Source organism: Poecilia reticulata, chromosome 23 (assembly GCF_904066995.2).
Source record: "Poecilia reticulata chromosome 23, P_reticulata-male-v2, whole genome shotgun sequence".
Taxonomy (NCBI): domain Eukaryota; kingdom Metazoa; phylum Chordata; class Actinopteri; order Cyprinodontiformes; family Poeciliidae; genus Poecilia; species Poecilia reticulata.
Window position 1 is genome coordinate 19015873 of NC_088852.1, and position 14696 is coordinate 19030568.

General features: G+C 41.3%; 1 protein-coding gene across 2 annotated transcripts in view; it reads left to right on the forward strand.

Annotated features, from left to right (window-relative positions):
* Positions 1 to 7209, forward strand: part of tmpoa (thymopoietin a) — a 34160-nt gene extending 26951 nt beyond the window's left edge. The window contains exons 4-6 of one of the 2 annotated variants that reach the window (XM_008401242.3): positions 133 to 257; positions 4311 to 4408; positions 6086 to 7209. In XM_008401242.3, coding sequence (XP_008399464.1) covers positions 133 to 257; positions 4311 to 4408; positions 6086 to 6485 — 623 coding nt within the window. In that variant the 3' untranslated portion in view covers positions 6486 to 7209. Of the gene's footprint in view, positions 1 to 129; positions 258 to 4310; positions 4409 to 6085 lie in introns of both variants that reach the window. The other variant, XM_008401241.3, reaches the window with a different exon arrangement.
* The last annotated feature ends 7487 nt before the right edge of the window (positions 7210 to 14696 follow it).

Below are 14696 nucleotides of genomic sequence, written 5' to 3' on the forward strand. Positions count from 1 at the left end.
AATATAAATCAAATCAAATTGGGCCTGTGGAAGACTGACACAGACCTAAATCTTTTGTCTGTCTCAAAGGAGGGACACATGTGCTGGCTGTTGTGGGACAGTTGTAATGGACTTTATTGTGTATTGCAGTAGCGGTGGCAGTACCAGAACCTGTGATTGAACCTGAACTAGTTCCAGTGGTGGAGACACAAGTGAGGAGCAGAGGGAAGTCCCCAGCTAGCAGTCATACCAGCAGCTGCAGCAGCCAGAACCAATCGGTAAGAAAATGGTTAAGAAATCTTACTGTACTAAACCGAACCAGGGAAGACCTGTGATTACTCAATAGTGCTGCTTTCTGCAGCGCTGTTGACTGGTGTCTTAGGTTACATTCATACTGCAGCCTGAAGTGACCCAAATCAGAATAAAATGATTTGTTTGCTTTTATTCAACCTGTATCTGATCTTTTCATGACAGTCTTACATCACAACACAGACCCAACTTTGACAAATGCTACTCAGGCCACTTGAAAATGTGTTCCTAAATCTGATATGTTTCTGATCTTTTCAAATGTGACCTGTGTCTGTATGGCCAGGTTGCATTCCAACCTGAACGTCATTCGTACTCAACAAACGTCACGATTCTGAGTCCTGATATATGCAAGCGGGAAGGAAAACGACAACCATGGCGCACCATGATGAGCAGGAAGATAACGGCTATAAAATCGTCAAATATTCTCCATCATTACCATCCATGTGTACTTGGCACACTCACTACATGTGATGATATTGTGCCCTCTTCTAAGCATTGCCAGGTGGTGGCACTTTTTTGCTTTGGTTGCGAGCAGAAAATAATTTGCAAGCGGAGATTTGACTGGGCAGAGACAAGTTTTGAGCGCAAGGAAGAGGTTTGAGAAAGCAATGAATATTTGAAAGAGAGCAAAAGTTTTGAGTACAAGCATTACAAGTTTAGAGAACAAAGACGTGAAGTCCTGCTTTCAGACTGTGTGCTCTTGACTTATGGCAGAAAAATTTCCCCATGCACTTTTACCTTGTTTGCAGTTCACATAGAGGCTCGCATGTAATGGTAGATATTATGAAATCTTAACCATTAAGCGTGTTTATATTGCATAAAAAGCCGTATACTTAAAATGCTTTGACATTATCAAGGATGGTTTCCATAGCTTGCTTTCCACAGGGTGTGGAGACCTTTGAGATCATCTGTATAGTTTTAGATTTATGTCACTAAAACCTTCAATAAGCCATCAAACATAGAAACTCCTGACAGCAGACAAGCAACGCATCTGCCTCCAGTCAGCAGGAGTTTTCTCTGATTTATTCCCATATAGTAATGATCGTTGAACTGAAAATGCTCTTCATCGCTGTGAGGCTGATGGGCAGTGAGTGCAGCAGACGGAAAGGAAACAGCAGCTGCTTTTCATTAGGTTCCTTTGACTCTGCCAAAGGAAGCAAATCTTTTCTTCTTTTAAGCTGGAGATCAGCCACACCCAGCTCAATGTAACCTGTAGGGTTACTGACTTGATGAAAACACACAATGTGAATTAACTCCTGCCATGCTCTTACACAGTACTCACACACCAGTTTTCTTTTCTTCTCTCTGTCCTTGCTGTCTTAGAGATTCCGTACATTTCCTGTGTTCAAGCTTTACTCATTGATTTGAAGGAAAATAACCTGTGGAGATGGAACAGCAAGGTGAAGTTGTATCTCACAGGTGAAGGGCTAACGGCTCTTCTACTCACTCAGTGAGTGAGTAGAAGAGCTACTGGGTTGAGACCTTGAGGAATTATGGGCAAATGAAAATCTTTGTCTATCTCTATTAATGTGACCTTAGCTGTGGAGTAGGAGCTGGTTGTTTCTGCAGGCTACATGTGGCGGCATCAGGACCTTTCTGTAATTCTTTTTTGATTTTACATTGTTTTAAAGTGGCAGTATTGTGTATTTTCATTTTATAACGCAATCAAGACACTGTTACTTTCTCCTGTTATAAAAATGCTGTATATATCAAACATGACTTGGAAGAAATTTGACTTTGTGGTTTGACGCCTTGAAATAAGGTTCTGTCTCTTTAAGAAGCACCTGGACTCTTTCTGATGCTCTGCCTTCAGCCTGCCATCCCAACAATGCTCCTACATTATGCTGTTTACAATCGTTCTTGGAGCGTTGTATTGAGAAGTAGTTCCTATGATGAGCTCAGCAGACTGAGTTCAAATAGGTGTTTAATTTCTGCTGCTGCTAGTCTTCAGGAGCTCAGTGAGGGAGACGGTGAGGTGGAAGCTTGGCTGAAGACTGTAGCTTCAAGGAAGAGGTTTGTGGAAACAGCTGGTGCTTTATGAGATCAATGTGTTAGCAACCACTGGATCAAGGATTTCTCAAACGTGTATGAAAGAATCAAAGCAACAGTCCATGTTTGTTTTTGATGAGAAAAGACATTGTAACATGATATAAAACTCATAAATAAATGTGATATAATATGGCTCCTTTAATTCAGACCACATACAATACATCTAACCACTTGTCTGAGAACAAAGCTTTATATCTATTATGTTTCCATTTTTGGTGGAACAGGATCACATTTCCAGACAGGCAGTCCTGTCCTGTCCTGTCCTGTCCTGTCCTGTCCTGTCCTGTCCTGTCCTGTCCTGTCCTGTGAGGGTTGGTATTTTTACCTCAAGGGTTGTATGCCTCAGCACTGGTTCCCCCCAGGGCTGTGTACTGAGCCCACTGCTCTTCACTCTGATGGCCTATGACTGTTATGCTAGATTCAATATGAATCACATTGTTGAGTATGTGGATGATTCTGTAGCGGTGCGTCTCATCAGGGACACAACAGAGAGGAAGTGAAACGTCTGGTGTGATGCAAGCAATCTAACACAATGACCACCTTTGTGTTAGATGACCACAACACATGTGGTCAATGTGTCAACAACATTTTTTTATTTTGTTTTGTTGATGTTCAGGAAAAATCAACAAAGTCACACATCCTCGCTTGATGCCGCAGGGACCAGGACACTTTGACCAAACCTCTGGTTTGGTGAAGAAAGCTCAGCAATGTCTGCACTTTTTACATCAGATGAGAAGATCAAACCTTCCTCCTCTCATACTCACCTTTCTACAGAGAGACAATAAAGACCATCAGCATCTCGGTATGGTTTGAAGCAGTGTTTCCCAACCCTGGTCCTCAAGGATCACTGTCCTACGTGTTTTATTGGTTTCCCTGCTTTAATGTGCCTAATTCAACTGATTGCAGTTCAGCAAACACCTGTTAATCAGTCATCGATTGAAATCAACTGGACTGAAGCAAGGAAATACCTAAAACATGCAGGGCAGTGAGCCTTGAGGACCAGGGTTGGGAAACACTGGTTTGGAGCATATAACACATGGAGAGAGTGATGAGGACAGCTGAGAAAATCATTGGTACTGAGCTTCCTTCCATCCTTGACTGCCGAGGGCTCAGCCAATCACAAAGACCCTTCCATCCTCACCATAGTTTGTTCTCCCTGCTGTCCTCTGGGAAACGTTTCAGCAGCTTCAAACACAGAACCAGGTTCCACAGCAGCTTCATACCTAATGCAATAAGACTACTAAACTCCCATTAATCTTTTTATTGTATATGTTTATATTGATACTTTTTATCATTACTTGTTTATTTTATTATTATTTGAGGTGCAAAGAAATTTTGCTCAATATGTTCCTTATAAATGTGCAACTGAATGACAGTGTATATGTCTAAAAAAATCATTTAAATTTAGATGCATCCCAACTGGTCCTAGTTATCAAACAGTGCATGAAGCTCAGTTCAGTTTTGAAAGAAGATTAAAAAGTTTCTAATGAAACCGTGTAGAGCATGGAATCATTAACCTGCAGCATTCACTAACCCTGGACCAGCATGTAGTGACGACCACTTGCACTGTGTGGTTGACTTTACAACAATCCCTCAAACCAAAAACGCATGTAGAGACAGTGGAGAGGAAAACAGCTCTTTAAAATGAAGAAACCTCCAGCAGAACCAGAATCTGGCACAATACAAACGGCCGTCTGCTACAACCAACTGGGAGTTTGAGAAGGCGATAAAAGGAAATGGATTTCAGAAATTAAAAAACATTATTTTATTGCTGTCAAAGTAAAAATAAATTAATACTTTTTTTATTTTTCTTAATTACAGGATACATAAAGTTTATCTAGCCATGACTTTAAAGCAGGGATATGTACCAAACCATGATATTAGTATATTGTTAGAACTCTGCTGTGTGCCAGTGTGACGAAACCTGCTGACATTCACTGTTCAAATTAATTTAGCTCTTTCTCTCTGTGCAGGTTGAGAAAATCACTGCCAATGATCAGACGCTAAAATTGGAGAAAGAAGTTCTGAAGGAGCTTTTTCCTGATGATATAAACCGTCCAACAGGAATCAGGTAACCAGAGGTGTCCTTTTCTAAAACATTTCATATTATCTATGCTTTGTGTCTATACTTCCAAAAACTGAAAGGGACCAACACCCAAATAACTCCGGACCTATCAAACTGTGTGCATGCACCCCAGACAGCAGTTCCCCCTCCATGTTTACACACCAGGTCCAGCCTGAAGTTCTGCCCTCTACAGGCACACATTCAACCATAAATAGTCAACGCCAAGTACTTAATTAATATTAAGCTAACTCACTTGCATACACCATATCAGTGTTATTTAAATAGCAACTACAAAGAAAAGAGTACTGGGATGTAATGGATCTATGTGTCTCACCAACACAGATCCAAGAGCAAAGCACTAGGGAGTCTGAGTCGACCATTAAGTCAGTCATCATGATGGGGCAGAAGACCTTCCCTTTTGATTCTCCCATTTCCAACGTCTTCCAGCACACAGTGTATCCATAATGCAGCATTATGCATGGGTAGAAGCTAAATTATCTTTCCTTGACTTCACTCTGGCAGCATCCTGCAAGTCAGTGATGAGATGAAATATTTGTGACATTGCATCACCGATGACCTGTCTGCTGATGGATACATTTACAGGCAGAGTTGTATGCAATATGCACACAAGCTAATATGCTTCTTTGAAAGTTCTCTATATGCTCCCTCCATGTCAAAACTGCACTTTTTAAAGCATATTGTACTCCAATGTTTACTGGCCAGCTGTGGCGGCATTCCAGGAAAAGCAGCTTCCATAATGTCCAGGTCTGGTACAATGATGGCATGAGGATCCTGCTGATGGGGTTGTGTCAGTCAGATGATTGTAAATGACAGTGTACCAACCTGTGCTGCTGCGTTTGGAAACCTTATGTACAGTATAGGTTAACCTGATCTGTAAACGGCATCATTTGGACCAATCCTGTTCAGAGCTCAGTGAGGTTCTTCTCTAGTTTGTGGAATCGCTGGCGCTTTAGTTTATATGGCAGTGGATGAAAATTGTATTTGTCTTTTTGTTGTTATTCTGTCTGTTTTTGTTTATGATGGGCCTTATATGTGTCTGTGTGGTTTGATTGATGATTGAACATCTGTATGAGGTTTATGATTTCATTATTGTTAATGAAGTATATTCACTTTTCAATGAGATATTAGTTTACCTGGATACACTGACTGTGTTGAGCACTTTGAATTGGCCTGTTGCTGAAATGTACAAATAAGCTACTTGACTTGGTTATGAACTGAAAGCTGCATGTCTGTGAGATTTGGGGCCATTTCTGTCTAAGCCTCCTGTCGTCGCCCCTCTGAGCAGGACTAGCTAGGAAACATCAGCACAACAGTTTAGTGAAAGAAAAGCTGTTTCCTCAGGTCTTCATCTTTGCCTCTCTGCTCTGTTACACATGTGCTAAAGTGAGGCACATAGACCCAGTTCCCTTTACACATTTATTTTAGTTTTGGGACTTTGAACCAATAACGGCAAAGCAGTCAGAGGTTAATATTTTATTGATTTTCATTTTACTAGTATGATTCTTTTATCAGATGTCAGCTGATCTAATTCTTCTTGATAACGGTGTAATCTTAGTTGCACCTTTAAGTGGTGAGAATTGTAATGTAGCTCTAAGCAAAACTCTATTAGGCCTGATTCATGTTGTTTATGAGAAACTTGATTCTGAACTCTATTTTTCACAGCGCTAGCTGCCGAAAGCCCATCCGAGGAGCAGCTGGACGCCCGCTAATCTCCAGTGACTTATGGAGTGATGAGAATTCCTGTCTGTCTCCAAAAACCACAAAGACCAGCAGCTACTCCTACACAGGGAGCCATGCAGTCAACAGAATGTCCAGTTTGAATCCCTCCACCTCCTTCACATCCTCTAGCTCCTCTAGTTCCTCCTCCTCCAAGCTTTCTGCTACAGCTCCATCTGCAGGTCCAACCAGAACAGTGCGGCGCAGCATGACTTTATGGAAAAAGCTGGCCCTGTTCGCTATTTTGGCCACATTTGTGATTTTTGTTTACCTGGCCATGGAGACAAACTCTGTCAGCCCATTTCAAGCCTCAGACTCAAAATCAGTTGCAAGTGGAGCAGCATAAAGACTGCATATATAGTTTGGAGGGGCCTGGTCACTGTCAATGCCTCTACTTCATTTTTAAGGTGTGAATCTGCAGTGTAGCCAATTTTTCTTCCCTTAAGATAACCTGATGTCAAATTCTATTTTTAAGAAAGTGTCTTTCTTCCCTAATCAGCCTCAAGTAAAGGTCTAAGAAGTAATGTAGTGATGTTTGCCCCAAATGATCACTTTGAGCAGCTGTGAAAGGACTGATGCTTCTCTTGCTGTGTTGGTCCATTCTTGACCCTGGACTTATACTAGAATCACTGATCATTTGTAGAAAAATGAACTAGAATAACTGTGTGTGTGTGTGTGTGTGTGTGTGTGTGTGTGTGTGTGTGTGTGTGTGTGTGTTGCCCTGCGACAGACTGGTGACCTGTCCAGGATGACCCCGCCTCTCGCCCGGAACGTTAGCTGGAGAGGCACCAGCAGCCCTCCTGACCGATGGATTATCAGTTTAATGTTAGTTTTGTAATGAAATGTGTTTCCCATCTATTAGCCTTCTCAGGCTTAAAGGTAAAGCTTAGTTTTTTGCATTTGGACCATCTTTGTTGATGAGAGGATGGTTTGTAATCAAAATCCAGCGGCTTTTAAAACTTCAATTCTTGATATATTTTCTTTAGGCTTCTTGTAAAACATAATTGAATTCCTTTATTTCATTCTTATGTAGTCTTATTTCTCTAAATAAACTTTAGTGTTTCAGTTTCCTCATTATGCCATTTTTGATCCTCTTCCTGTTTGAAATGATTGCATTTATCACTTTGTTTTAGATTTGTTTTGTGCTTTCTCTTGAATAGTTGTTACTATAGACACCAGCTTTCTGTTTTTAGTAACAACATCCACAGAGGTCACAAGGCTAGACGGGGAATGTGCCATAAGAACATTTTATAATAGATTAAACAAGAAGAGATACTCGACCTAAAATAGAATTAAACCTCTCAACAAGTTTGCAACGGTCAGTTAGAACAAAAGCAACCCAGATAGAAACTGAGTGAATCAAAGTTGGGTAGAAACATTAAGCCTGACATCAAAGCAATACTGAAGTGGTCAGTGACTTGCATGTTGAATCAACGTTGAGGTTTCAACCATAACTGGCATTATATTAATGTTGATTCAACCATCATCTGAATGTGGATCTGCATGTATAAATGTGTTGATTTTCTATTGAATCAATGTTTGAAATTAATGATGATTCATGTGCATTTTTTGGTCTACATCATAACATACCATTAACAGTTTCTTCACTGCTGTTAAACACACAATGTTGTTGGCAGACGATGGGTACTATGTCGTTCAAAACTATCTTGTATTACCAAACTTAAAGATAACATGGCATTAATATTACAAGTTCTTTTGGAAAATGGTCATAGATCTGTAAACATATTTGACTCTTATTTGGGGACAGGAGTCAATATGGTGTACAAGTAGCACTTATACACTATCAACCCTTGAAATGCAGAAAGTCATGAAATTCTGGTCAAAGGTCACATCACCTCCATCCTTCCCCCTTCTCTTCAAAGGAGGTCAAACGTTTTGTATAATGGTGCAACAGCAACTTGCTTCGGAATGTGGGAAAAGCCAAAGAACTGGTGATCGACTTCAGGAGGAAACGGCTTGTGGACATCCTGTTCAACATCCAGAGCACTGCTGTGGAGATTGTCACGCACCGCAGGGTCCACATAGCAGACACTCTCACCTGGTCGCTGCACATCAACTTCCCTGTCAAAAGAGCACTTTCTGTGCAGACACCTAAGAGAACAAGAGTGAATTCCCCACTCAGTCCACCAATAGGAGAGAACATTCCATGACCGAGGCGATTCTTGTTGCCCTCGACAGATGGCGTTGTTTTGCCAGATCCCCAGTGGGTGGCAGTGTGACCCCAACCATTTTACACATATAGTATACATCATAGACATAATATAAGAGTAGACCCCGCATTGGCTGCTCCGGCGCAGGAAATACGGCGGCCATCTTGGAGCGGTATACCCTCCTACTTTGTTCAACCAAAACAGCAGAAGATGCCTCAGCTCAAACAGATGTTGTTGTTCTGATTGATGGACTATTGATGTGAGGCTCCACAGACATTTCACAAATAAGATGGACATATTATTGTGTATATTTTGTGATTAGAATATTACTTTACTGTATTTATGTCCACCGGCGAGATACCAGCTAATATTAGCTACAGTGCTTGGAGTAATACAGGTTCAGCCGCTATGAAGGATAACTGAGATTCTGTAAATCTAAAAAAAATTAATTATTCTCTAACATTTACTTAGATTATGTGACTCAAGAGCTTATATTAGAAATGAAACAATATAAATTATAAAACTTATGTGTTATAACATTCACCAGCAAAGTTTACAAAGGTGGTAAAGACTATTATTTATATGTAATTCTTTCACTAGTAAGATACATCCCAAATCTTCCGTTTTTGTTTTGAAAGTTTCCTAATGTGAGGAAGAAGAGAGAGATATATATAAAGAGAGATGGATTCACTGCAGCGGATGAATCTCACATCGGATGGATTTTGGACTCAATCTCAGCTGCTGAATCTCTGAAGCTAGAACTCGTTGGCTGAAAAACATTATATATATATATATATATATATTATTCAGTATTAATAATTATTTGTGTTTGCATAGTTATGTAAATATGTATTGATATTGCTAAATAATAAATTATGAACGGCTGTGCTTTGTAATATACTTATGCAGTGAAAATAGTCTCAAAATATCTGTGCGTGCGTAAGAGGATTTGTGCGTGTGTAAAAAGATGTTTAAAAATATCTGTGTGTAATGCTAGATTTGTAAAACTTTTAAAATAAAATAAACCTTCTCCTACGCCTATACATGTTGAAAAATACACACAAATCCCCTGGTACACACACACACACACACACAACTGCATTTACACACAAACCCGGTTACGAGAGCACAACTATTTTTGAGACTCATTTCACGCTTCGGGGAATCTCCAAGATTTGTGTGTAGATGGTGCGTTTACATGCTAGTAAAATATGGGACATCTGAGTTTTCCTCGGAGTCTAGTGTTTTTGTCCTCTGAACTTTTCTCAATGTGCCGAAGTGGCAAATACGTTAATTCGCTGGAAAACGGAATATCTCAGCACTTCCTTATAATATCCTAAAAATATTTCTAGACATATTGTGCGTTTTTGAGCGGTACAGAAGACTAAGTGGTCTGAAAAAGGACCACTAGGTGGCGGAATGGTTCGCTGGCCGGAAAAATAGCCAGGAAAACCCAGAAGCAAGACGGAGCGTCCCGGTACCGCGGTAAAGCTAGCCGGCTCAGCGTCCAGCCGGCCCAGCACACAATATACAAGTGCGCGGTAGCTCAAGACATTATGGTACACCCATTTACGTGCTGATTTCACAATAAAAGCGCACATCCGGTCCATGTTTGAGCTGTTCAAAATAGGTTTCCAGCCGCTGCATTTGAAAAAAGAAAATAATATATGCTGAGAAACTAATACAAAATAAAAACTAATATCTAATATCTCGCTCTCTCTGTCTCTCTCTATATATATTACCTCGTTATGTGCGCGAGGTGAAGGAGCGTCAGGCGCGCTGAAGTGTATGGGAAAACATCATCGGCGCGCGACCCCCTCCAGACGGGGTTTTGGCGCCCCCTCTGGTGCTGCGCCCCTATGCGTTGCATGCGCTGCATACCCACTTTTTGCGCCACTGGCCAAAAGTCCCAAACTTAACAGTTATGCCAAACACCCGCTGCTCCACCACGTCCTGAGAAGTTAAACTCCTGCTACGATCAAGACATGAGGAGGAAGACGCTGTTTTAGATATATAGATATAGATATAGATATTAACGTTTCATTTGAGAAATGTGATGAGCTTTCTATCTATAGATAGCTGATATATATATATATATATATATATATATATATATATATATATATATATATATATATATATATATATATATATATATATATATATATATATATATATATATATATATATTAGCTCATTAACTTCTCATTTCTCCAATGAATATTTATCAAATGTTATTAGAAGGTTAAGTTTCTTATACTTTGTTTTCCTGTGGTTGTTGACTTGGCAGTAGAAAATTGATAACATAGTAATAAAAACTTTAGATCCCTTTTAACAGGTTACACTTGATTCTACTGTGGTGCCTGTGGAAACAAAGTGCATGAAGCCTTTATCCAGGTCCCTCACCGCCCCCACCAAAGAATTTGCAGGCTACTTTGCACTGACTATTATTTTATTATTAATATTACTATCACTATTGTAGATGTTTTGATTTTATGCTTGTTTCTGTATTTATCATCAAAAATAATTTCCCAGAGAACAAAAAAGTCATGGGAATAGAAATTATTTTCACAGGAGTCTATGAAAAATGTAATGAACATTCAAGTTAAAATTAGTAACAGCAGCCAATCAGAGTGGAGAATATATTCTTCTCAGTAATTATTGTTTCAACAAGGTGTTGCTCAATTCTGTGCGTTTCGGTTCCATTAACAAAAAACAAAAAAAGCGGCTCAAAGACCGACTGAGAGCAGAGCAGGAGTTTAAATTAGCTACTCAACCACCGCTGTGTTCATGAGAGGCTTATTAATAATCGAGAAATAAATATCAAGCCTGGAAACCTGATATGTAACGGACTGAATGTTGTGTTTTTAATGTAGCCTAATCTTTGCTCGGCTTGCGGGGTGCAGGCGGTTGCCACGGCAACGGGTGTGCTTAGACGACAAGAGACCGAGAGTAAAAAGGTAGGAGATGTTTTCAGTTGATGATCTGTTCGGGTTGTTTTACCTTTTTTTTTTTACCTTTGCTGTGGCTCATCACACCTGCTGTAGTTTCTGAATATTCAATAAACGAAAAAAAACGGACTAATTACCTCCTTCGTTTGTGAGCATACGTCACAACAAACATCAAATAGGACAAATATATTTCATTAAGTTTTAACAAATTCTACCGCGATAATTATGTGAAATTAAATTAAATATATCCCGACTTCAGAAGATTTGCCTTCACCTTTACTGGGCTCTTTGGTTCCTCCTGTCAGTCTGTAGTTTCTCATATCGAGGTCATCAAACCAAATTCCAGATCCACCATGACTGACTGACACCTGCTGGTTTGCAACCAGCTTCTGACTGAGAAACCAGTAACCAGAAACCAGTAACCAGTGACCAGAAACCAGTAACCAGAAACCAGTAACCAGTAACCAGAAACCAGTAACCAGTAACCAGTAACCAGTGACCAGTAACCAGTGACCAGAAACCAGTGACCAGAAACCAGTAACCAGTGACCAGAAACCAGTGACCAGAAACCAGTAACCAGAAACCAGTGACCAGAAACCAGTAACCAGAAACCAGTAACCCAAAACCAGTAACCAGAGACCAGAAACCAGTGACCAGAGACCAGTAACCAGTAACCAGAGACCAGAAACCAGTAACCAGTGACCAGAAACCAGTGACCAGAGACCAGTAACCAGTGACCAGTAACCAGTGACCAGAAACCAGTAACCAGAGACCAGTAACCAGAAACCAGTGACCAGAAACCAGTGACCAGAGACCAGTAACCAGTGACCAGCAACCAGTGACCAGAAACCAGTGACCAGAGACCAGTAACCAGTGACCAGAAACCAGTAACCAGTGACCAGACACCAGTGACCAGAGACCAGTAACCATTAACCAGAGACCAGAAACCAGTAACCAGTGACCAGAAACCAGTAACCAGTAACCAGAGACCAGAAACCAGTGACCAGAGACCAGTAACCAGAGACCAGAAACCAGTAACCAGTAACCAGTAACCAGTAACCAGAAACCAGAGACCAGTGACCAGAAACCAGTAACCCAAAACCAGTAACCAGTAACCAGAGACCAGAAACCAGTGACCAGAGACCAGAAACCAGTGACCAGTAACCAGTGACCAGAAACCAGTAACCACAGACCAGTAACCAGTAACCAGAGACCAGTGACCAGTGACCAGAAACCAGTAACCAGAAACCAGTAACCCGAAACCAGTAACCAGTAACCAGAAACCAGTGACCAGAGACCAGTAACTAGAGACCAGAAACCAATAACCAGTAACCAGTAACCAGAAACCAGTGACCAGTAACCAGAAACCAGTGACCAGAGACCAGTAACTAGAGACCAGAAACCAATAACCAGTAACCAGAGACCAGTAACCAGTGACCAGAAACCAGTGACCAGTAACCAGTGACCAGAAACCAGTAACCACAGACCAGTAACCAGTAACCAGAGACCAGTGACCAGAAACCAGTAACCAGAAACCAGTAACCCGAAACCAGTAACCAGAAACCAGTGACCAGAGACCAGTAACTAGAGACCAGAAACCAATAACCAGTAACCAGAGACCAGTAACCAGTGACCAGAAACCAGTGACCAGTAACCAGTGACCAGAAACCAGTAACCACAGACCAGTAACCAGTAACCAGAGACCAGTGACCAGAAACCAGTAACCAGAAACCAGTAACCCGAAACCAGTAACCAGTAACCAGAAACCAGTGACCAGAGACCAGTAACTAGAGACCAGAAACCAATAACCAGTAACCAGAAACCAGTAACCAGTAACCAGAAACCAGTAACCAGAAACCAGTAACCAGAAACCAGTAACCAGTAACCAGAAACCAGTAACCAGTAACCAGAGACCAGTAACCAGAAACCAGTAACCAGAAACCAGTAACCAGAGACCAGAGACCAGTGACCAGAGACCAGTAACCAGAGACCAGTAACCAGTAACCAGAAACCAGTAACCAGAGACCAGTGACCAGAAACCAGTAACCAGTAACCAGAAACCAGAAACCAGTAACCAGAAACCAGAAACCAGTAACCAGTAACCAGAAACCAGAAACCAATAACCAGTAACCAGTGACCAGTAACCAGAAACCAGAAACCAGTAACCAGTAACCAGAGACCAGAGACCAGTGACCAGAAACCAGTAACCAGTAACCGGTAACCAGAAACCAGTAACCAGTAACCAGTAACCAGAAACCAGTAACCAGTAACAAGAAACCAGAAACCAGTAACCAGTAACCAGAAACCAGTAACCAGAAACCAGTAACCAGAAACCAGTAACCAGTAACCAGAGACCAGAGACCAGTAACCAGAGACCAGAAACCAGTAACCAGTAACCAGAAACCAGTAACCAGTAACCAGTAACCAGTAACCAGTGACCAGTAACCAGAGACCAGTAACCAGTAACCAGAGACCAGTGACCAGAGACCAGTGACCAGAGACCAGTAACCAGAGACCAGAAACCAGTAACCAGTAACCAGAAACCAGTAACCAGTAACCAGAAACCAGTAACCAGAAACCAGAAACCAGTAACCAGTAACCAGTAACCAGTGACCAGTAACCAGTGACCAGAAACCAGTAACCAGAGACCAGTAACCAGAGACCAGTGACCAGAAACCAGTAACCAGAAACCAGTAACCCGAAACCAGTAACCAGTAACCAGAGACCAGTGACCAGAGACCAGTAACCAGAGACCAGAAACCAGTAACCAGCAACCAGTAACCAGTAACCAGAAACCAGAAACCAGAAACCAGTAACCAGAAACCAGTAACCAGAAACCAGTAACCAGTAACCAGAGACCAGAAACCAGTAACCAGAAACCAGTAACCAGAAACCAGTAACCAGTAACCAGAAACCAGTAACCAGTAACCAGTGACCAGTAACCAGTGACCAGAAACCAGTAACCACAGACCAGTAACCAGTAACCAGAGACCAGTGACCAGTAACCAGAAACCAGTAACCAGTAACCAGTGACCAGTAACTGGAGACCAGAAACCAGTAACCAGCAACCAGAAACCAGTAACCAGTAACCAGAAACCAGAAACCAGTAACCAGTAACCAGAAACCAGTAACCAGAAACCAGTAACCAGTAACCAGTAACCAGAAACCAGTAACCAGTAACCAGTAACCAGAGACCAGAGACCAGTGACCAGAGACCAGAAACCAGTAACCAGAAACCAGTAACCAGTAACCAGTGACCAGTAACCGGAAACCAGAAACCAGTAACAAGAAACCAGAAACCAGAAACCAGTAACCAGAAACCAGTAACCAGTAACCAGTAACCAGCAACCAGAAACCAGTAACCAGAAACCAGAAACCAGTAACCAGAAACCAGTAACCAGTAACCAGTAACCAGAGACCAGTAACCAGAAACCA